Source organism: Carettochelys insculpta, chromosome 19, assembly GCF_033958435.1.
Source record: "Carettochelys insculpta isolate YL-2023 chromosome 19, ASM3395843v1, whole genome shotgun sequence".
NCBI lineage: Eukaryota > Metazoa > Chordata > Testudines > Carettochelyidae > Carettochelys > Carettochelys insculpta.
The window spans coordinates 9,424,058-9,448,378 of record NC_134155.1 but is presented as its reverse complement, the minus strand read 5'-3'; the positions used below and the strand labels follow the sequence as shown (position 1 = coordinate 9,448,378).

The 24,321-nt window shown below is 39.4% G+C and overlaps 1 protein-coding gene across 5 annotated transcripts; it reads right to left on the bottom strand.

Moving 5' to 3' along the window:
- Nucleotides 1-7,921: 7,921 nt before the first annotated feature.
- On the bottom strand, nucleotides 7,922-24,310 carry VEZF1 (vascular endothelial zinc finger 1). 5 transcript variants are annotated; one of them, XM_075013894.1, is made up of 7 exons: nucleotides 23,972-24,310; nucleotides 16,927-17,732; nucleotides 16,194-16,257; nucleotides 15,030-15,213; nucleotides 13,218-13,358; nucleotides 10,917-10,961; nucleotides 7,922-10,604 (listed from the first exon to the last, which is right to left on the bottom strand). In XM_075013894.1, the coding sequence occupies exons 1-7, from the start codon at nucleotides 24,002-24,004 to the stop codon at nucleotides 10,177-10,179; spliced, it is 1,701 nt and encodes a 566-aa protein (XP_074869995.1). In that variant the 5' UTR covers nucleotides 24,005-24,310; the 3' UTR covers nucleotides 7,922-10,176. The 5 variants fall into 5 exon arrangements, with proteins under 5 accessions (XP_074869995.1, XP_074869997.1, XP_074869998.1 ...); XM_075013896.1 differs by having other exon boundaries at nucleotides 17,014-17,732; nucleotides 23,972-24,306; XM_075013897.1 differs by having other exon boundaries at nucleotides 17,035-17,732; nucleotides 23,972-24,299.
- Nucleotides 24,311-24,321: the final 11 nt, after the last annotated feature.

The following is a 24,321-nucleotide window of genomic DNA, read 5'->3' as shown; positions in this document are numbered from 1 at the left end:
TATTTTCATAATTGTTATTTGCTCCAGATACCATGGGGATGTGGACTACCTAACCACCTAGATAGGCCTCAAAGACCTCTATACATGCCAATGACTTACGTATTACAATATTTCTAGACAATCAGGAGTGGGACCATTTTTGAGATGGGCAAAAAGTCACAAAGAAACTAGGGACAATTTTCAGAATGGTTCAGCACTGACTACTGAGGTCAGATTTTTCAAGAGAGCTCAGCAGCCATTTAGACTTCAAAATAAGTGACCAGATTTTCAAGTACTCTCCTTACTACGTGCTGAGAATTTTTTAAAATTTGGCCATATTTTAGGAACTGAAATGGGGGCATTTTTTTAAAGTCTAATGCCAATTGTAGGTGCCAAACACTTGAAAATGAAGCCCTGAGCGCTTTTGAAAATCTGTGTCTAAGGCTATGTCTACACTAGACATAGAAGTCGACTGCCAATATGCAATTTTACCTACTCCATTTGCCTAGCTAAAATTGACTTATCAGTGGTCAACTTCAATGTCTGTCTACATGGAGAAAGGTCAACGGGAGTGTTTCCCCTGTTGACCTTCCTTAATCCTCACTGCTCACAAGGAGCTCTGAGGTCAACTTTGACCCCCAGGAGGTGCTGTTTCACACATGCACAAAATGAAACCCCAGAAGATTGACCCTGAGCAGGTTCATCTCCTGTGGTAGTGTGGCTCTAGCCTAAGTGACTTATCCATAAAACAAATCTGTACAGGTTGAACCTTTCTAGTCCAACACTCTCTCATCTGGCAACATCCATAATCCAGCATGATTTTAGTTAACCAGATAACCATTTATCTGGGATGTGGCCAAGTTTCCTGTGGTCCCATAAAGTTTGTTTACAGCCACCAGTCCTAACTCTCACTGTTCTATGCTGTTATTTAGCTGTAATTTATCCCTAAATGTCTTATAACCGCTCAGTGAGCAGTGGAAGTCTTGGTAATGCTGCTGCTTTTTCTTCTTGGACTGAGCTGTCAATCAATGGATGTCATCTTCTAGGACGCTGTTGGTAAGCAGCTGAACCAATCCTTGATTGGCAGAGCTGATTACAGATGTCATATAAAAATGCTAAATGCAGGCGTACGTTCTTTTTGGATCCTACACTTTTCCTTCAGTGCTTGGATATGGTGACTCTCAAAGCAATGAACATCCTGTACAGTGGTTTGCCACCAAGAAAATCTGTCCTGAACTAGAGTTCCCAGATCATTGGGAGATATGACACATGACTTCACATTGGCCTTTAAGATGTCTTTGTAGCACTTATACTGACCACTGATAGAGTGCTTTCCATGACCAACCTGGCCATAGGAGACCATCTTTGGTATTCATGTATCATCCGTCCTCATACCATGACCAATCCAGTGAAACAATTTGTTCATAAGCATTGATTCTATGCCCGTGACTCCATACAGCTTAAGAATCTTTGTCCCACCCCTTCATGTGGGCAATCTTCCTCAGACAGAGCATATGGAACCGATCGAGTTTCAAAACATTGTGGCAATATATTGTCCGTATAGCAGAATATTCAGGACAAATGCCTGCTAGATGCTTGGTCAATTTTCCAAAGACAGCTCCGACTTTCACTAATCGAGCAGATACACCTTGATTCACCTTTATGCTGGAGGACAGGACTTCTGAGGTGGCAGAACTTGTCAACAGCCTTAAGGACTGTACCAGCAGCAGTTGTCACTGAAGTGCTGGGCTCTTTCCAAATAGGCTGACACATAACTTCTGTCTTCTTGAGGCTCACTGTGAGTCTGAGTCCAAAGCAGTGAACAGAAGTAACAAAGTGATCAAAAAGCTCCTGTGCATCCTTCACTCTTAGTTGTATAACCATGTTAGTGTGAACCTGAAGTCTCTGAGGATTGAAAATAATGCTGCTAGACAATATTGACCTCCTGTGGTCAGGCAAATTCTTATTCAGCATTGGTCAGGTCCCAAGGCTGCTGGACTAGAGAGGTTCAACCTGCAGCAAATCTGGAAACAGAATGTAGGAATCCTGACTCACAGTCATCTGTGTTATTATCATTAGCCCCACTAATGTTTTTGCTAATGTGTATTCCATAATGTTCTTTCCCAGAGTAAGTTCCAATCACTGGGACCCAATTCTCAGAAGTACTTAAATATCTAATTCCCATTTAAATCAATGGGCAGTTCCTTCACTGTGCCTTGAATCTAAGGCTAAAATTGTTTCTATTTTTTAGAATAAAACCCTGTTAACAAAAGCACAAATATAACGAATGCCTCTTCCTTGCCACACTTGTAAAGGTACTTACTGTAAAATAAATCAATTACTTTATTTAAGCAACCCCCTTTTTATATGCGCAGTATTGATTGGGTGTTATTTGATTTGTACTGTAGAGGGAGAAAAATATACTTTTAATCCAGGAAGAGGAAATGTTATGAAAGCTACTTTTGGTCAGAGTGACCAGGAATAAAATATCACTCACATCTGCACCCTTGATTTCCTCTGGTAGCACCAGACCTTATGACTTCAGACCTTAAAGGACCAAGAAAATTAGCATTAAAATGTTGATTCTTGTTGTTTCTTAGGCTGCTATTTCTTCACTTCATGTCTGTGGGTGACAAACAAACTTTTGAACGTGCACAGAACTGTTCTTCAGATCTGTGTAAACCCCTAACAATTGGAATAATTTGCCATAGGTCATGGTGTATTCTGCATCACTGACAAATTTTAAATCAAGCTTGGAGGTTTTTCTGAGAGGTCTGGTCTAGGAATTATTATGGCAAAGTTCTATGGCATTTCCAGAACACATCTGATAAAGTGATGACAACCATGCCTTCTGGCCCTAGAGTCTATGGAATTTTGTTTCTCAGTAACAGAAGCTGATCCCATAAAAGACGACCTCATCTACCTTGCGTCTCTACTATTCAGAGACCGACACTGCTACACAATGCAAGCACTTTAGAAGCAGTCTGTTTGATTATCCATACGCCATTGTACACTGAAGGGAAATCATTCTAGTCCCATGAAATTTCAGTGGTTAAATGGAGCCCCTTTAATCAGACTTCATAAAATTTTTATGAATAAGGTAATAAGGCTGATCAAATTTTCAGTTAATTTTTTAATTAAACAACTTTGATTTTTAAATAATTTTATATTATTCAAACATTTCAAATTTTTTGATAAAGTGATCCAAAATTTTAAAAATAAATTTTGATTCCAAGTTAATGAAATTTAAACATGTAAATATTACCATTTTGGATGGGGGTTTCCTTTCCCTTCAGTTTCAAATAATTTAATCAAAAAGCCAAGTGTGAATATTAAAAATGCTACATCACTTGAAAATCAGTTTATTACGATTTTTATTTGTTGCAGAGCGGCCATCCCATTGCCCCAGCTCCTAAAACAAGACAAGTGTCCAGAGCCAAGGTTAGGAATGAAGTATTCCAAGCACTGAGGTATTGAAGGATGTATTCAGCTGTTCTTCTATGACCATACTATCTTCGCAAACACACAAGTTAAAAAGAATACAGAACTGTTTTCAGCACATACCTTTCCTATTATTGATCCATGCCTGGAATGTTTCTTCACCATCCATCCTTATTTATCCTAGCAGAGCCTAAATGTCACAGTATCTATATTGCAGAGAGGGTATAATTTTTGAAGGATAATGTCCCCTAAATTGCAACATCAAAATTTTCATGCAGAGCAAATCAGAGTTTTTTCAGCTAGTGGCTTTTCATGTTTTTGAGACCATTATTTATTTATTTTTTTACAGTTTTGGTACAGTGTGAACTTGTGCAACTCAACTTCCATCTCCCTTGCCCCAGCAGTAAAAAGGTTCTACTTCTGAGACTGGTGCTTACTTATGAGAAAAGACTTTTGACATATTGAGAGGTAGGAGTATAGAAAAAGATAGCTTGCTTCTAGATAGGTCATTACAGATAAAGATCCCAAGTATAGAAAGTTCTATGGCTAGATATGTCATTTTGCTGGGTTGCTGTATTGTACCAGCAGTATCAATGGATTTTAAGCTTATTGGGACAGACATAGTATTTTGAGCAATAATTTTATTTATTGCTGAGCACATAGGAAAACATATGACATTATATACAAATAATGTATTTCTACAGTAAGGTAAAAGCATTGATGAAAATTTTGTTTTGTTATTAATAGGACTATGCTGAGACTATTATTCCTGTTTTGTCTTACCTAAACATTGATTGAAGAGAATACAAACAGTTGAGTCAGAATAATATTTTTAACAAAAATCAGTGGCCAGTGTTGCTCACTTCATTCATCTGAGTCCAAGTGAGTAGAATTTAACACATTCATCTTTGTCCCACAATGACTTCAAGATGACTTTAGTAAGTGTAAGATTTTTTTTACTTAACTGCACCTCCATGGGATGATTCACATTCCATTAAAAACATGCAGATTAGCAGATATTGCTCTAGAGAAAGGCCAAATCCTAAATCATCTACTTACCCAAAACTGCCAAATTCTGAAAGCACAAGAAAAACCAGACCAGGTCCAAGGGCAGGCTGGTTTAGCTGATTTGCATTATAGCCATCATATTTAGTTTCACTTAATGTAGATTCTAAAAGCACATGTGAGCCTAGTAACACGTTAGTCCTCCTTGCATGCAGATGATTTTGCAGGTCACTGATTAGATCTGAATTCTCCAAGAAGCCACCCTGAGAATCCTAGTGAAGAGTTGCAGTCACCAGAAGCCATTTGTTCACTGATGAGCCCTTTTGAAAATCCCACCCTTTAACATGTTCCCTCTGACATTTACTGTTTGCAACTGGAGTTGGTCATTTAGGACCTGATCCAAAGCCCACTGAAGTCAATAGGAGTTCTTCCAGTGAAAAAAAATTGAAGCAATTCTTCAGTATAAAAACAAGAGCTCCTGGATTAAGTGTCTTTAATGTCTTATGTGCACATAAAATAAAAAACAGAACATGGATGCTTTATTGTCTGATGTACAAGGGTCATTTCCATAAGCAACAAATCACATAAAACTACTGCCAACACCACTGATTTTTATGAATGGGCAGTTTGGGGAACACTTTGGTGCATTGCCCCTGAAAACTGCAAGCCTGGTTAAGTGGAAGATTTACACATACACAGCCGACAGCCTAATTGGCCTGACTGGAGCTGTCCCTCCACCCCAATAAAGACAAACTACACCTATGCTTTTAGAGAACATTGCAAGAATCTTTGCAAACTTACTCATTTGTGAAGACTATCATCAGCTCTATAGAAAGCGTCCCCTGATGTCAATTTGAGATATTAACCAGTAAACAGTATTAACTGCAGAGACTGAAATCCCATTTTTTGACTAGACTGAGTCAAGGAACACTATCGTGCATGTATTATTCATTCAAAAAATAAGACATCTGTTATAGCTGGTGATGAACCAGGGTCAAGACCCTGAAAGAATTCAGGTAACATCACTTTCACTGGTTTGCATTAGTAGACATAAATTGTCAAGGTGAACCAGTGAATGTCCTGAAGCTCAGAATTTAACAAGATGCAAACAAGGAGTGGATGTTTACACAGATAAGGATATCAGGGCTGTCAAGGGATTAAAAAAATTATTCATGATTAATCACACAGTTAATAAGTGCATTTGTCCCTATTTCCTAATACAGGATGAAACTCCTACATACAACAACATCCCTCCTCCAGCAAAACAATAGATGTTGCTGAAACAGAGAGAACCTGGACCACAGAGCTCCAGCTGTCCCTGGCACAGCAGAGCCCTGCTGGCGGCAGGGAGCCCTGCTGGCAGCCTGATTTAGGGAGTCCCAAGGGCAAGGAGCCAGCTGGGGTTGGGGAACACCACTGTGCGGAGCCCAGACCCAGTCAGAGCCCTGCTGGCAGGAAGTGTATGTGGAAGACTGGCTACTGTGAGGACCCCTGCTGGGCTCAGGGAGCCCTGCAACCCCACTGCTGGGACCTGGCTGGGTCACAGAGCCCCTTCAGCAGCCCTGCAACCATGGAACCCTGGCCAGGGGGAACCCCAGCAGCCCCACAGCTAGATGCCATCTGGTGCACCAAGCCCGGCCAGCAGCCCCAGCTGTCAAGGGCTACGTCTACACTAGCCCCAAACTTTGAAATGGCCACTTCGAAGTTTACTGATGAAGCGCTGAAATGCATATTCAGCGCCTCATTAGCATGCAGGCGGCCACGGCACTTCGAAATTGATACGCCTCGCTGCCACGCGGCTCGTCCCAACAGGGTTCCTTTTCGAAAGGACCCCGCCTACTTCGAAGTCCCCTTATTCCCATCTGCTCATGGGAATAAGGGGACTTTGTAGTAGGCGGGGTCCTTTCAAAAAGGAGCCCCATAGGGATGAGCTGCATGGCGGCGAGGTGTGTCAATTTCGTAGTGCCGCAGGTGCCCGCATGCTAATGAAGCGCTGAATATGCATTTCAGCCCTTCATTAGTAAACTTTGAAATGGCCATTTGCGTGGCCATTTCGAAGTTTGGGGCTAGTGTAGACACGGCCAAGGTGTTAAGGCCTGCAATTAATGCATTAGTTTTTGTAACATGTTATTTCAGGCCTTAACACATCTTGAAAACCTTAGAGCATGGGTGTCCGACCTTTTGGCTTGCCTGGGCCACACTTGAGTGATGAGGAATGGTCTTGGGCCACATATAAAATATATAACATAGTTAATGTATATAAATCACATAATAATGTTAAAAGTTTACCATCTTGTGGGGACGCACGCGGCCCACGGGCTGGACATGCCTGCCTTAGAGGCTATCCATAGTTACTTGCTTTAAATACCCCTTTAAAGTAAAATCATGACCCCATTGAAGTCAATGGGAGTTTTGCCACTGACTTAGTGGAACCAGGATCTCACCTAAAGAGTTTGCAAGGGATAAAACACTCATGGCTCCAGGGACAGACAATCACAATGAGGGAGAACCTTATTCCCTATCTGCCAACTGCAGGATTCTTGTTCCCTCCTCTGAGGCATCTAATACTGACTACTTTGGAAACAAGATATTGGCCTAGATAGTCCAAGGACACTATTTAGCATAACAATTTCCTAACCAGCCTAAATATAAACTGTTTAGAAATTTTAACAAGAGGGAACAGATCTCAATGGCCACTACAGAACAACAAATTTCCATTATACCTTTGTCATTTAAAATAAAAGGAAAGTTAAACCAGCACTGAAATGACCGAAGTTGCTCCGTAAGCCATCCATCCACTTTACCGCACTAAATCACACTGTGGCTGACTTTTTTGAGAAGTGGCTCTTACCTACAAAAGCTCGTGATCTTATAAATTTGTTAGTCTCTAAAGTGCTACAGGATTGCTCATTATTAGTGGCTGACTTGTTATCTTTCTGTAAGTTAGATGAACTAATTTGGTTAAACGTAGTATGAAATATATAAAGTTTGTTAAAGTTAACTTAAGGTAGCTTAAAATATTCTGTGTGATGGCAATTCAAGTAAAATCAATGTCGAATAGGGATAGCTGAGGAGCACACCTGAGGAGAACGATTCACTTACCATAATAATGTTTACCCAGTGAAGAATGAGACAGGTTGAAGATTAGTTAATGCAGCCTTTTAGATGTAAATCAGATAACTCTGAGCCGAGCCAATTAAAATAAAAATAAAAAAAAAAAAAAGACAATGTCCCATACCTCATCAGTTTCACTTTCTGCTAGATGCTGTGCATGGTTAGTGGTTTCAGAATTGTTCAAGAAACATCCACTCAACCACAATGGGGAATTTCCTAGCATTTAATGAGTGTGTTTCTTGGTAAGAACTAAAACATGGCTGTAGGGCACAGAAGTTAACTGATTCAGTCTCCTCCTTACCTTAATTGACAACATACAATGAAGTTCACAGTTGTTTATTATGTAAGAAAGTGATAACCATTTCTAGTACACATTTCCATATTGGTTTTTAATGCTTTTATTGTTTAAGCTCCAGGACACCCAAAATTCACCCATGTGAGAGTCACATTAGCAGCTTGCCAGGTGCTAGAAGGCTGTACCTAGTTTGTTTGTAAAAGTGGTACAAGTTGATAACATTTTCATCTGTATTACAGAACTGTGTAGGGCTTGGAAACTACATTTCCCAGTATGCAATGCTTGATCATGCTTGGGCTATCAAACAGACGGTGATAGATTTTACTGGGCAGCATTTGATAACATGCCTCACTTTGGCCACAACAGTTTAACTCATGAAGCTGTCTGCATGCAATGATCTATTGTGGAAAACAAAGATTTTTGTACTGCAAGATTAAAAACAGTGGTAACAAAGTCATAGCTATGTATTCTTCTCTACATTTTTGTTTATTGAGACAAACTAATTAAAAGGCACAAACATAGGGCATATGTTTACATGGACATTATAACAAACATATACATTAAAAGTGTAGGAATGTGTTTCCTTTCTGCTAAACAGAAAGTTCCTAAGCTTTTATATATACAAAAGTTGTACAATTTGATGTCCTAAAGTACAAAAGATCATTTATAAAATTATTTTACATTAAGTTCTATTTTTTGTTCTACTATGTAGTCCAAGCCCCTAGAACAATTTCACACAATGAAACAGCTACCTGTCACCTGGCCTAAAAGTCTGGTATTTGCTGCTTGTACTGACATGGCAGGGTGTCAACGGAAGCAGTCAATCCTGCTAGGGTTCTGTACAATGCATACATACTAATCTCCATTGCTTTCAACTTCATTAAGATAAAAAACTCAACTCTTTAAATTTTTTGTTTTTTTTTTAAATGTAGAGTCCTGGTTTTAGGGTGTTTTTAAACAAAGATTTAAAAAGGTGAATATGTGACATGATAGTCTAAAGTATATCTGCTTCCCTAGATTTTGCTTTCTACTATATGTACAGATAAACAGTCTAAGAAATAAAAATCACATGTAGTTTTAACATGTGTAACCATTTGTGGAACACTTCTGGGCTGGACAGCTCAAACTGTCTTCCCAAAACCACCACAAACTGATAGAAATGTGTTAACACAATAGAAGAATAAAGTAAAAATGATGATGTTTGAAAATATTTACAAAGTTGAACAGATTTGCACAACACTTGATTAAGAAATACGGGAGAAATTAAAAGACGCTCTTGGCTTGTCCTGAAGGGGCATCCTACCTAGTTAGTGGTTAGAATAAAAACTGTATACAATTTAATATAAGACAAAAACTTCTAGTGAACAACTAACACATCTGTCCCCTGCTATAACAGCAGCAGGTTCTGATTGGGAGAGAAAGGGCATATACATCACACCCCAGCGCTTCTAGAGTCTTCCAGCTTAAAGCAATATTTTATAAGATTCAAAGCGTTCTTTTTGCTCTTAGATAAGAGTCCCACGGGATTCTGACTGTTCAGAGACCATGTTTACACACATTTCAACTCTTCTTTTGTCAGCCATGGCTGTTTCTTATTAAACATTAACAGTTTAAAAAAATGTTGACTACAATGCTACATTTCCTTAGGGTAATATGATGGGCAATATTTACATCTCCAAATATCAGGTCACAATCCCTATTATATGTTGAAATTAGAATGATAAGTTATCATATGCTTTGCATATCAGAGCTGGTATCATCTTTCCCATAGGGAATGCTACCTGAAATTACCATATTCCCAAAGGTAAAATGCATATTTTCTCCAAAATGCATTAAAAATGACAACATTGTAATGCATTTACTCATAAAAAAACATTAACACAGACAAAGATACTACACTAGCTCTGAATCAGTGGATTTAGAACTGCCAAGTTAAAATTAGCCATCCACTCTGTCAAGCATATGGAGGGGTCTTTGCTAGTGTTTAGATTAAAATCATTTCCTAGTTTATAATTTCTGGAATAAAAACAGTAATGCTGATTTTTAATGACTGGTTTTTAACTGTGGCAAATAACCACCTGTACTATTTCATCATCATCAGCTAATGGTAAAACTTGTTTTAAATGAAGTGACAAATTACAAACTCTAGTTTGAACACGATGAGCCAAATCAACAGGGAAATATGCTATTATGCTCTTTAACTGGTACATGTTGCCCTGGTTTAGTTTGACTTTATTATTGTATTATTAACATTATTATTATTATTATTATTATTTATTATTAACTAAAAATCTGCTGGTAAGGATTCAGTTTTTATCCTCTTTAATACTGTTTAGAATTCTTTACCAAGGGGGAGACGTGGGCAAGGCTTGAGGCAGGAAAGGCATGCTCTCTACCGGTCTCATTGCTATATTTAATGGACCCGCTAACGTCATTGGTGTTGGGAGATTCATAGGAGATGTTATAGTGACTGGATGCGCTATATTCACTGGAGCAGTTACTGGGGTTGGTAAATTGACCGGTGTTGTAAGCGTTAATGGAGATGTCATGGACAATGGACTTGTTATAGTAACAGGATGCCCTAGGTTCATCGGACTGGATATATTAACTGCACTTGACACATTTACTGGACTTCTCATGCTCATTGCAGCTGCCACTGTGACTGGGTTTGTGATAGTCCCAGAAGCCACAGAGGACGTTATATTGAATGGAGTAGTAAGAGTCACAGGCGTAGTAGCAGCAGTGGAGGTTTGGCACAAGTTAGCAGCTTCTAAAAATGAGACATAAAAAGACAAAAAAGTTTTAACACATAAAAAAACATGGACAAGATTTAAAAAAAACCAAACAAACAAGAACAAGTTCTGGAATAATTTTCTTTAGAAAATATTAGTAAGTTAACAGTTAACATTCTACAGCCTACAATAAATACAACTTTCATGCAGCTCATCTGAATTCAAATTTCTTCCTGAGAAGTGAGGTTGTCTTATAAAGAGGGTTTTGATGTTCATAAAAAAACAGTATTGTACAATCAGTAAAATCCTCTCAAGAGGAACATTATAAGTAGAGAAGAGAGTGTACATACCGAATGGTACGTACTCTATAGCCTTCTCAAAGGTGAACTGACATTCTGTGAAGGTTTTAAAAAGTCATTATTAGGGACTGATAAGCAAAGCTAATTTCAATGTTTACCTGCTTATTTCAGTCTTAAATTATTTCTGCTAAATTGTTCCACTCATTGTGGTTAGTTTATCTTAGCAATTTTCAAGTATACCCAGTCAGTAGCTCTCATAACCCCCATTATCTCCTCAACTTTTACATGAACTACAATTCCACACCAATATTTCACTTTGTCTTGCAATAGACACTATGGCTGAACAGGCAAGAACCAAGAGGATCCTGCACTGAGATGGAGGATCCTAGGTCTGTTCCCAGTTGGGTCTAGCAAGGGCTGGATACTTTGTGGAGAAGATACAGCCAGGCTCCATGGAAGAGGCAGATGACTCCACTAGATATCAGCACCACCTGCTGGTTAGCCATAGAACAATGCTCCAAAAACAGAAGCGGGCTGGTGGAGGCGGATAACAGAAAGGGATGACTGCTAAAGAAACCGACAAAAATATATTCTGTATCAAAGTAGTGGCATTTTTAAAAACCATGTCTTGTTTCACATTTGTAGAGTAGGACACCAAGGTCAGTTTAAATCCATATTTCAGAAGGTAAACTACAAGCCAAGAGTCCACTCTTGCCATGCAGGCTATCCAAATGTACTAAGACAGTGTTTTCTTTTGCAGCTATATTATTGCCATTTGAGGGTCATTGTTCAGGGTCAACATTCAGGCGTGCAGAAAAAAAGTGAGTGGGGGGAGGAAATTTAAAACAATTACAAATATCTGAAATAAAACACTGTTCAATTTAAGAAATTCCCTTGTGGAGTTACAAACCCAACACAACATGTGGTGCTAATGCATAAGAACAAGCATGAAGGATGGAACTGACCAGTCTAGTTTCATCTTCCAAACAGCTAAAGCAATAACACCCTCCCACCCACTCCTCAGATATCCGGGGTGCTCTTTGGACACCACAGGTTTAAATTAAAACAACGTCAGTTTGACACTTACTGAAGAACGTGGAACAATTGCTTCCCTGACCTAACATCACTGCCTCACACCTCCACCCACCTTTCCCTCTTTTTAATCTGATTTTTTTTTTTTTTAAATAAAACCATTTACCAATAGATATGGTAAGAAAGAAGGAAGCAGAAACAAGACATAGAAGATATGAGCAGAACAAACCCTCACTTTGGTTATCCACTTAGCACTGGAGCACTACCCAGGTAAGAGCTATTACTCTTCAGTTATCATTGTTTAGAAGACAAAAGAGGAGGTTATTTCTAAACAGCCTATCACAGAATTAGGAAAAAAAAACCTTTGTGGCAGCAGCAATCAGAAAGGGAGGTGATTGCCTCATACAGGAAAAGAGGACAAGAATAACTGACATGAGTATGGAGGAGCTATGAAAAGTTGGAAGGGAAAGATGGGTGGAGAATATTTATAATTCAAAATTAGGAGTTAATGAAAAAAGTAAATGGGCAGCAGGAATTCATTAGGAAACATTTAATCAGAGGGAACCACATGACCGAAATTAGAAACCAAAGTATTGTAAAAAGAATAAACTAGAGGTAACTGGAGATTTCAGACTAGAGTCCAAATGAGACAGTAAACTGAAGCAATCAATTCCTTATGCAACAGGCACAGTGAAGAACAAAAGGGTACTATTCACCTTTGAATACAAGAGGATAGGTAGAGGGAAGCCTTGTCTTCCCAATAGTGACTGCAATCTAGTTAATTTTGTAATTAGAAGAATGACACCAAGCAGTAGGGGGAAAAGTGAGTATGAGTTTCAACAGAATATGGACAAAGTTATTCCATAGGTACAAGTAAATGTAATAAAATGGGAAAGAACAGCAGCAAAGATATGAGAAGAAGTGTTTAAACAGAAACTGATGTGTACACAAAAATCGTGTTATGTGTGAGATATAACAACTGGTTGATATTTTAAAAAAAGAAGGGCCAGAAATCTCACACAAAGGCCAAATTCTGCCTTTGAGTGCATGTACAGCTCCCAATAACATAAAAAGGGGGCTTATATGAACACTCAAGGGCAGAATCTGATTCAAGATAAGTAGTAAAGAAGTTCTTTTGAGAAGCGAATGGTAGATTAGGTTCTCTCACAGGGTTTTGAAGCTTTTATTTTTTTTATGACCAAGGATTAAATTTTTATGCACCAATTTTTTTTTTCCCATTTCACATACTATATAACACTTTTTGTAAAAAACAGATTTGATTTTATAAAACCAAGATAATACATTGTTATTTTATTTTACCTTTCTTCCTTGCTTTGACGGCCTCTTCCCACAATCTCAGTGTCTCTACCTGCTTTCCAGGCCAGCTTGTTACATGTTGCTGCTGCTGCTGCTGCTGTTGCTGCTGCTGCTTCTGGTTGCTACTCTCTTCACTCATGCATGCTATGTCAGTCAAATAAAAAGAGACACAAATTCACCTTAGAAATATACACTTGTTTCTACTGAAAAGATGAAAGCTTTTGTTTAAGTTAAAAACCACGTTCAGAGTCTTGTAAAAGAGAAAGATGTGACTCTAAAAACCATGTAATTAGCACTGTATTTCAGCCAAATTACCTCTTTAAGGTCTGCAGAAGTGAAAGCTATGAACTATCTGACTTCTCTTTCAGAGTGGGTGACAGTTCAAGGATGATAAAACAAAAAGAATGATATACAGGGACTTTAAAACTGAATGGCATCTGTGGCACTCATACAGATCCAATTCCCTAGACCTCAAAAAAGGAGCTGAGTTAAGTTATATTAGAAGACAACAGTAATTACTTAAAAAAAAAAAAAAAAAAAAAAAAAAAGACACCTGTCCCCACTTCTTGAAAGCAAGATTAAAAATATTTTCAGTTCACCTGCACATCAGAAAATAGCTGTTTACTCCCTGACCACACTGCTCCTCATTCACTTTCATCTGTGTTTTTGTGAGTCCCATAATACCTCTTGCGAGCTGTTTAGTGTCACTGAACTGACACTGCAGTTAGTTGTTCTTCCCAAATTACAAGACAAACTCCAGCAACCCCTACCCCAAAAAATAATTAACATAATGAATTTTATTTGCCACATCCAATTCAGTAAATGCTGAAGCTTACTACATATTCCAACCATCCTAAAACTTCTAGGACTAAAAGAATACATTAAATAGAAGCTAATGGGCAAACTGCTATTTGAAGATTTCAAGGATCAAAATTTCAAAAGAACCTAGGAGGGTCAGACACCCAACTCCTTTAAAAATCCCAGCCTAAATCACTAATGTGATAGTAGATTTAAGTTTCAAATACCTTTTAAAGCAAAAAGACAGTCGCTCCTTCACTTAATGGCCATGCCAGAGTTCAGGATTCAGCATTTCTGCTGAGGATATTCACAGAGTTTAAGGCCAGAATTTACAATAATCTGGTTTGGCCCCCTGTGCAGCACAGCCTAAAATGCATCACACCACGTGGGAAAATGCTTTGCTTTAAGTGCTTGTTTTGTCAAATGCTTTAAGGAAAGACCAGTGACAGCATCAATCCAAAGCTCATGGAAATGAGTGGGAGTCTTTCCATTGGCTTCATTGAGCTTTAGATCATGCTCTAAATCCTGAACAGAGGATTTGCCAAGTTTTCAAATATTTTGCTATAAAAGGCAAATGTGTCATTTTTAAAAATCTACACACATTTTGTTATGGATCTATCTTTCTAGACATATTCTCCCCCCCCCATACACACGCTTTTCCCCCCCCCGTTTTATAGTTGAGGAAGCAGTTTAGGATGTGTCCAACTGTATTTAGAAGTTGAAAAACAAAGGCATTAGGATCTTCGTACTTTAAAGTGGAGAACTATTAATTCTTATTTCAGAGCGCTCCTAAGAGACAAGGAAATACTCTGAGTACTAGACCACTTCCACATACCCCAAAATTTGTTGATCTGAAGCTTTTCCATGAAGAATCCATTTTCAAAAGATCTATTTTCTGTTAGATGCAAACAAACTGACTCACAGGTGTATTTTACAAGTTAAAAAAGTCAAAGGCAACGGATGTTGCAGAATATTTAGAACACAGAGTTACTAAAAGTGTCTAAAATATTCACCTACTTTTACTGATGCCTTGTTTACAGGTATTACAGTTGATACTTTGGCTCTGCCCATGTGTCTTTAAGTGGCTGGTGATATACGCTGCACTCAGAAGTTTACCACAGATATTACACGATACCTTTCCTTCATGGCGCACCATGTGTGTCCGCAGTCTGTCTTTGGTGGCAAAGGCAGCAGTGCATGTCTACATGAAGAACAACAAAAGTTTTTAAGTGAAGTCCATCTTATCCCACTGGGACTACATATGAAAAAGTATATTCTATTGTTAGGTACTACTGTACCCTAATCATTTTGACAAATCTTGATTTTGCACAGATTTACAGTGAAGCCTCTCTCAAGCCACCACTTGAGACTCAGAACATAATTCCACTGCTTAATGGAAATGGTCTTCTGATCAGAGTGGAACAGAAGAGTATACTATTGAGGCTACTTTAGAGCAATCTGTTGAAGTAGAAGATTGCAACTTAAGTGACAGCAGCCTATAAATACCTACAGTATACAAGAGTGGTCTCTTACGAAGCTTTCACTGTGTATTTCTGGTTAAATTTTTTTGTTGTTCAGTTCCAGTCCAAAATCAGGAAAGGGAGAACAAAGCACTTCTTTAGAGCAATTTTTTTAATCCAAAGCATTTACTTATAACATGATGAGTCACTAAAGACAGGTTGGAACGAGCATGGAGGATTCCAAGAGAAACCCTAGAATAGTTGATTGTTCAAAACTAGTCAAGTTCTGCCTCTCATTTTTAATTTTCTTACTTTCCCTATGACAGTTTGCTTTCTATTTCAAGCAAAATACTCTATTTTCATAACTGCCTTTACCTGCAAACATTGCTAAACAAATCTCACATTGCTTTAGCAATTCATGTCAATTTGAGGATTTAATCACACTACTTTTAAAGGCAAACTTGACTGGAAAAACAGGGCTTTGGTAATATTCTCCAAGGAGCAAGTAAGACTCTTTACAAATGCTAGACTCATTATCCTCTTAAGTCACTCCTACATTGGGATCAACATTACAACCCAAAATACAGAAGGGCAGAGCCTTATTCCAAAACTCGCATTCAAGGGAACAAGGTAAATCAATATACTCCTTGGTGGAATACTCAGCTGACACTGACTAACTGTACGATAACTTATGCTGTTGATATATCATGTTAACCCTTACTTGGCATTTGAAGGGTCTCTCTGTTGAGTGAACATGTTTGACATGACAGCTTAAGTGATCAGGCCTGTGAAAGAACAGAGGTACAGAACAGAACATGTACTGTTACAAATAGACAGCAATGATTCTTAGGCTAGCAGCACTGAACATTGCATGGATTGCCATTTTCAGCCCACCTCCCTTCCCAGGGTGGCGGGGGGAACCACTATAAAAGCAGCTCACTGATAGAATAATGCAAAATAGTTACATTAAGATCCAGCCACCAAAGATTTAAACAAAAACAAAAAAAACCTCAGTCATGTGTGTATTATACACCTGGAAGAGCTACAGTTAGTGAATTTTTAGTATTCCTAAAAAAGGAGTTGCAGTAACAGGCCTAGAGATTGATTGTCACTATACACAGAACAGATACAGCACAGCCAGCAGCAATGCAAGCTCCCCCACACTGCTCTGCTAATGAACCTAAATCTTCTGGAAGGAGTTATGTTAAAGGCAAGAAGATGACAGATCAGTCTCTGTGCCCCATTCAATCCCTGAATTCTATAAAGGCTGTTAACAAGGGGTTCAGCCAGCACCAACTGTTATGTGGACACCTTTCCACTGTAACTGGGACTGAGGCCATCAGGTCATTTCAGAACACTGAATGACCATAAAACAGTGACAGCATTTAGTCATGATCAAATTGTCTTATATTGAGACCCACACCCTAAGTAAACAAGGCTCTTTATCCCCTCACCAATCTTCTAAGATGTCTGGTTCTCCTAGCCCCTTGCTATGATAGTTTAACCCTTCTTGATTACGAAAAGCCAATACTTGAGCTCGCCTGGGATTTTCTACTTGGTACCTCGAGAAGCCTTTTCCACAAACACCACAGGTGTATGGTTTGGTGATGCCACCTTCATGAGACCTCACATGATAGGTCATGCGGTCCTTCCTCTTGAAGCGCTGATTGCAAATTGGACATTCAAAAGGTTTTTCATCTGAGTGGGACAGCTTATGTCGGTTGAGGTGGTACACATCCCGAAAGGCTTTTCCACACATCTCACAAGCATGGTTCTTCTTAACAGGCTTGCTAGGTTTCTTCACTGTCTGAGTCACAGCCATGGCTGTTGCACCAGCACTACTGCTGGGGTTGGTGGCAGAGGAAGATGTAGTGACCGTTGACAAGATGCCTGCGATAGTTGAAACCAATGAAGTTCGGCTGTTGTCACCAGCAATGGTTGAGATTAGGGGCACCATTGTCGTGGGAGTTTTCTTTGGCCGTGACACTAACTTTATCCCCGTGTGGCAGGACTCATGGCGTCTCAAATGGTAGCTGTCCCTGAAAGCTTTGCTGCAGTAAGTGCATACAAAGGAGGTTTTAGGTTTTTCTTTTTTAATCCCAACAATAGCATCCTTCAAAGTTTCGGGTGCAGGCTGAGGTTTCTGGGTTATTGGTAAGGGCAGAATTGGTTTCTGATCAGGTGGCTCGACAGCAGAGCTCAGGAGGGGCAGCAAGCTGTTCTGTGCTGCTTGCTGCTGGTGATGGGAGGCTTCATGTGCCTAAAACCAAACAGTCACACTTCAGAATTGCTGTTGGCAGGCACCCACTTTGACATGCTGAGAACATTTACATGCAAAGAAAAGCAAATCTTAGATCAAAAGGTCACTGAACTAACCAGTACAAGAAATTATATAATCTCACTGCAATGGTTTCCTCACAGGATAAACCACTTACACTTAATCCATGTGTTGTGCACAGACTTCAGTGCACAAGTGCAGGAAAGTGCAATCACATCAATCAATTTCTAAATATCCTGAAGGCAACATTTTTATGACAAATAACCAGCTATAACTCAGACCTTCTAACAACATACTACTTGATTTCTGTCTTGACACTCCCCTACGTAAGTGATCACAAAGAAAAACCAGATCTGTGATGGTAGAATATGGATATACTGAAGAGGTTGACCAGACAAGTGTTCACATCAGCTGAGAAGAGAGGAGGCATCTCACTTTAATTCAGGTTGAACCTGTCTAGTCCAGCTATCTCAGTATCCAACTGGTGCTGAACAGAAGAATTTGCTGAACCACAGGAGATCAATATGGCGTAACAATATTACCAGCACTTTCACTGCTTACTGGGCTCTTAGAAGACATTTAGGGTTAAATTACAGATAAAGAACAGAACAGAGAGAGCCAGGACTGAAGGCTGTAAATAAACTTTATGGGACCATGGGAAACTTGGCCACATTCATGATAAGTGGTCCTGTGGCTAACAAAAATCATGCCTGATTACTGATGTCAGTGGCCAAGAGAAGTTCAACCATGTATCTCTTTGCACTACTTTGTTAATGCTGGAAGCTCCTTTAAATAACTTGTATCAAGAACAATTACACTCTAGATTTAAAGTTATATATGTAGTTGTCTCCAATAGCATTAACACTGTGATTAAGATATTCTAAGTTGCTCTTTGCTTCTGGAAACCAAGCAGCAAGACACTTCTCTTATCAACTCTTTTCACAAAAGGGGGAAGGGGGCTAGTCAATAGGCACTTGCAGGAATCTGGTGATCTGCGCAGCACACACTTACAAGAGATGTAAGTTGTTCTTTAAAAAGAGGTTATTTAACTGACATGCTGATAACATGAACTGCTGCATCTGTGAAGACAGAAGTGATGTGTGTGTCTTTTTTTTTTTTTTTTTTAAAAGTACTATCTTAGCATAGTGAGCACTCATCAATGTAGCTATACCCCCTCATACCTGGGTTTGGTTACAGAGATGGTGTGAGGTGTGTATTTCTGTATTGATTTAAAATTGATCACGTTTCACCTGTGCAAAGCGGTACAACAGGCACTCAAACTGGTTTAAATCATGCTTTTTTTGCTTAATGTAACATTAAGTCAAATAATTCTAAGCATGATTTAAAAATCAGTTTAAGGGGAGCTATAGGGTATCTTTGAACCAGAGTAACTAGATCAGTTTTAAATCAATTTAGTTACACCAGTGCAATAGAACAGGCCTGTGGCATGGAACTGATCTTATTGAAACTTGAAATTCTATTAATGCCACATCCTTCCAAAATTACTCCTCTGTGTTTTCCTTTATTACATGATATGTACGTCATTTTATATGGTCTTCCCCCATTTTTTGGAATTTTGCAGGTTGACTAAAATGGTGTACTCCTTGGGAGCCTACAGGGCTGTCAGCTTTTATTTTAAATCAGGATCTGTAGCATTATTAAGCATATTCGAATTCAGATCCTTTCAGCTTTACTCAATAGCTAACTGCTTAAAGCCCTTTGAAGACTCTACTATTTACAGAAGCAATCTGTGACTATCTATTTTGGTGGCACTGATGCCTTCCTTCTATTGCTTCTTCAGCACATCAAATAACTAAAACATTAAGTGCATCCAAATAGGGATTTTAATACTCTATTCCTTCATTTGTGTACTCATTTTGTATTCACAAACCCTGAAGCTTCAGGTTGTAATGGCTTTTTTGAAAATGGGCTAAAAGGCACACCAGCCTCAGCCCACATGGATGAGAACACCTGTTCTGCAATATTCCCATACTATTTGGTCGGAAACTGGCTCACAGCCTACCTCAAGCTATTACATATGGAAGTCCATGATGCTACTTACTTTATTACAGGCACTTTGAGCAATTGGTCCATCTCTTTGTACTTTTTAGATGTATTCACAAACTTTGGATGCAACAAATATGTTGAGTGTTACCAAGGCTTAGTGTAGGCATACAAAGGTGCTCCAGTTAACCAACCTTGCACATGCATCCGTGAATACATGGACAACAGGGCATTCTTGGTAGATGATGCAAGTGTGGAACTTCCTCAGCCCCTGAGTTTGAGAGCCACTATGTTTTTAAGTTAGCAATCAGGGGTCCACATAACCAAAGGGTACTCAGAGAGGCACATCATAAAGCTATTTGCCTATTTTCTCAACAGGCCACAAACTAGTGAAGTTCAGTTCACACTAAAATTTAATACATCTTGTTCATACTGCTCTACATATACTGAAATGTACAATATTTATATTCCATTTTATGTTATCGTTACATGGTAAAATGAGAAAGTCAGCAATTTTTCAGTAACAGTGGCTGTGACACTTTTGTATTTTATGTCTGATTTTGTAAGCAAGTAGTTTTGAACTGAGATGAAATTTGAAGATATACAAGATAAATCAGGCTCCTGCATGAGGTACAGTAGTTTGGAAAGGTTAAGAGACACTGATTTAGAGCTCAGCACTCGGCTCATTCCTCCCATGAAGTTTTTGCATAACTTAAGTGATATTTTGTACTCTTATTTTACCTTCTCCTGTTTTATAAACTGATGTTGCTTGATATAGATTACAAAGAGATGCCCCAATGGATGCAATATAAAACATGAGCTCAAGAACATTTCACATATTAATAACAGTATAATTTTAATATTTCCTGTTGTCTTACCACAAGATTTATAAATCTTGGTCAATAGCATCAGACGACACTCAATTGGAGCTTTATGTTCAGAGCATTTTCTAGATAAGGCCATAGTAAATGTGTTTTCACACAGAATACAAGTGGTTAATACCCTAAGATAGCGCAAGAGATACAATTTCACAGGGAGAGAACCAGCAGATCAGATAATGTGTCCAAATCCTTTGGACAAGATTCAAACTTTTATTTTATATTTTTAAGCCTTAAAAATTGTCAGCATTGCAAGATAATGCAATTATTTCTGTTGTACCAATATAGATGTCTGACATGAAACAATGTAGATTCATAAGGCAATCTGCTATGAAACCATCTATTATAGAAGGCTGCTTACCTTGGCTCTCAGATACTCCACTGTTATTACCAATGTTGCCTTTTCCTAAGCAAAGTCTATCTGCAACAAGCAGTATTCCTCAGTTTCCAAGAACCCTGTATATTAGAGCTTTCTAAAGAGGGATCAGGCTGCACTTTTCCTCTTGCTGTTAGAGGAAATGCACAGAATGAAACAGCACCTGCTGTCTGCCTTTTGCAAGTCATTCACGTGTATGGCCCTGTTTTACTTGACCTAGTATTAATGTCATGTCAACAATTGTGATGTTCTGATTGCCTGGAAAAAATCTTCCACACAGAATACAGTCTCTCTCTCAATAAGCGAACTTTCTTTCCATGAGAAAAGTAAACAAAAAACATGTATTTCATGACCCACAGTGGTAGGATATGGCACTGTGAACTTCCAGTGCCAGAGGCTAAGAAATTTTTGCACTGGAGCCTCAGTGTCAGAACAGCAAATTAGCATCAGTGAGTCATATCTTGAATGCCCTGTTTGATGGATGATTCTGCCTAACCTGTTAGACGCAGCTTTCACTTTCTAGGCAGGTACAAGTGGTTTCCAAAATATGTATGTGCTACAACACTAATTTAAAATAGAAACAGCAGTTACTTATTCAGTATAATCTATACTTTCAAAGGTAAAATTAATCAAGATAACACCTAAACAAGATCAATATCTTTATTAAAAAGGGGGACAAAAATTCAATGTACACATTTAATTGCCATTTAAAATAAAATTAAGACATTTAATCATTTCCCCAAAGCCAGCTGGCTGAAAATTACAGTTTTCCACACAGAACAACAAGAAGTCCTGTGGCAGCTTATAGGCTAACATATATTGGAGCATAAGCTTTCGTGGGCAAAGACCTGCTTCATCAGATCCAGACAGGGCTTAAAATATTCCCTTTAATTATTTTTTTAAAACTCCTCTACCAATGTAACAATTGAAAACTATGTGAAGTACATATTGCCTCTCTAAATTATCTGAGCAGTATTTAATATTTAACAGTTACCAAACAGAAATAAAGGTCAGGCCTTGTAAACTGGATTTTAAATTATAAGCCTAGTAATGATTTGCTGGAAAAGGAGGAGTAAGGCTATGACAAGAAGATACTACTTGTAACTTGCCCAATTACCACTATGTTTAAGTACATTTGGTCCTAGAATAACAGCATTGTAAAGCATTTGTTTTATCAAAATGACTCAAGACCTACTACATATTCATGTCACGTTTTTAAAGCTTTATTTTCTGGAAGGGTGGAAGAAAAGGGAATTTCCATATCACATCTTTAGAAAGATGCTTACTAGGTAGAAACCATTAATTATATTTGGGTCAGTTAATTGCTGACTTCTTAATAAAGTGAAGAAACACCTACCACAGAACCAAATGAAAAAGTTTGAGGCCAGTATTTCAAAGTACATTGCACTTAAATACAAAACACAGAATTACAGATCCTTAAAAGCACTGCTTAATATTTGTGAAATGAGGGAGCTACAAAGTAACTGTAAGATCCCACTCTAAAAACAGTAGATCTTGAAAATATATTTTAAGGGGGAGGACAGTATACCAAGGAGAGCCAGAATACCTGCTATTTCAAAAAAAGAGAGATGGCCCTAGAATAAGGGGATGAACTTTTTTGTAAAGTTTTTTATGTTCAAATCACATCTGCTCACTCGAAGAAAAATCATAAACCCTCATCTAAAATATGTGTCATCACCACTGCTTACATGGAAGAATACCTTACAGTTTTTTTTTAAATCTGCTGTACAAATCAGTACAAAAATATGAAGAGTTTTAATATATAGTTTGAATTTGCAGTAACTCAGACAGTTATGTTTGTTTTAGTTCTAAAAGAACATTCTAAGCATGTTTTCAGAAGCACAGCACCCAAGTGACTCATCTCTTAGTACTTGCAGGAGTATTATTTTTCCTTCAAAAAGAAACGTTGCATTCTCCTTACACATCTATTCATTCCATTCAGGTTTTCAAACAAATGTCATGTTTCATTGTTTTTAAACAGCCAATCAGGACAAAAAACCCAGATTTGTAATTTTCAAGGTAAAATAATTATTTTGCCAAAGATGATGCTTATAGCTTTTTTTCCTTGAGAGCTAGGGTTTTGCAATGCCACATTTCACATTTTCAAGCCACAAAGCAGTGGAAGGTTTTAAAGAAGCAGCCAAGGAGTGAAAGATCCAGGTTACAGTTTACAAATGCAAGGCCAACCGAGTATTCTTAGGTATTTTACCGTTTCCTTTTTGACTCTCTCTCACACACACTGTATTGTATTTTGAAGCTTTAGGGCTGTCTTGATTACAGACAACAGCAGTGACTCTGTAAGTGGAGGAATTATTCTCGCCTTCTCTCGGCGGCGTTTCTCCCTATTCTCTTTAGCGTTCTGTTCTTAGGAAAAACCCATCTCCCGCTCCCTAGTTGAAATTAAACCGTATTTTCAACTAAGGCGACATCCCTCGTCATTCAGCCACAGAGGCAGCCCGTTTAAAGAGGGATTAATTCACTAGTCCCTCCCAAGCACGGCGGCTGCTCCACGGAGGGTTGGTTTTTTGGAGGGGAGGGCGCGCTAAGGGAAAAAGCCCCGCGATGACTTTTTTTTATTACAAATAATTTAAAAAAAAGGCAAAATCTGGAAAAAAAAAAGAGAGGGCAACAATTTTTGGCCAAAAATAAATAGATCAATCGCGCATCCCCCCACCTATAAATCACCTACCACCGCGGCGGGGGGGGGGGGGGGTAGACCTCAGACAGGCGCGCTATAGCCGGCCCAGCACAGCGCTATAACGCGGAACCCCCACTCCCATTCCCTCCCCTGCCGGCCTGTGGGTGGGGGAGGCCGGGCGACCGCGCTGACTGACAGGCGACGGGCCTAGCTGGGAGCCCCGCGCTGGGCTGCGGCCGCTGCCCGGGGACGGAGCGGCCCCAGCCGGTGAGGGAACGGGGGTCCGGCCGCCCCGCAGCCTCACCTGGAAGAGGAACGCGGTCCAGTTGGCCTCCATGGCGGGGACTCGCGAGCCTCGGCGGCCTGGTCTGCGGCGGCGGCTCCGGCGCGATTCCCCCCTCCCTCCCCTGGGCCCCAGCTACATGGAGCCGACAACAAAGCGGCGGCGGCGGCGGCTCAACATGGCAGCGCCGAGCGGCCGCTTCCGCTAACCTTCGGGCCGCACCACTGCGGGAGTGGGGGGGGCAAGCGCAGCGGCGCGAGCCGCCAGTCCCAGCCCGGCGGAGGGGCGCAGGCGCCTCGCGCCTCGCGGGGGTGAATCCACCCGGCGTGGCAGGCGGGCGCCGGGGGGGCTGTCCCTTCCAGTGCCTTGCC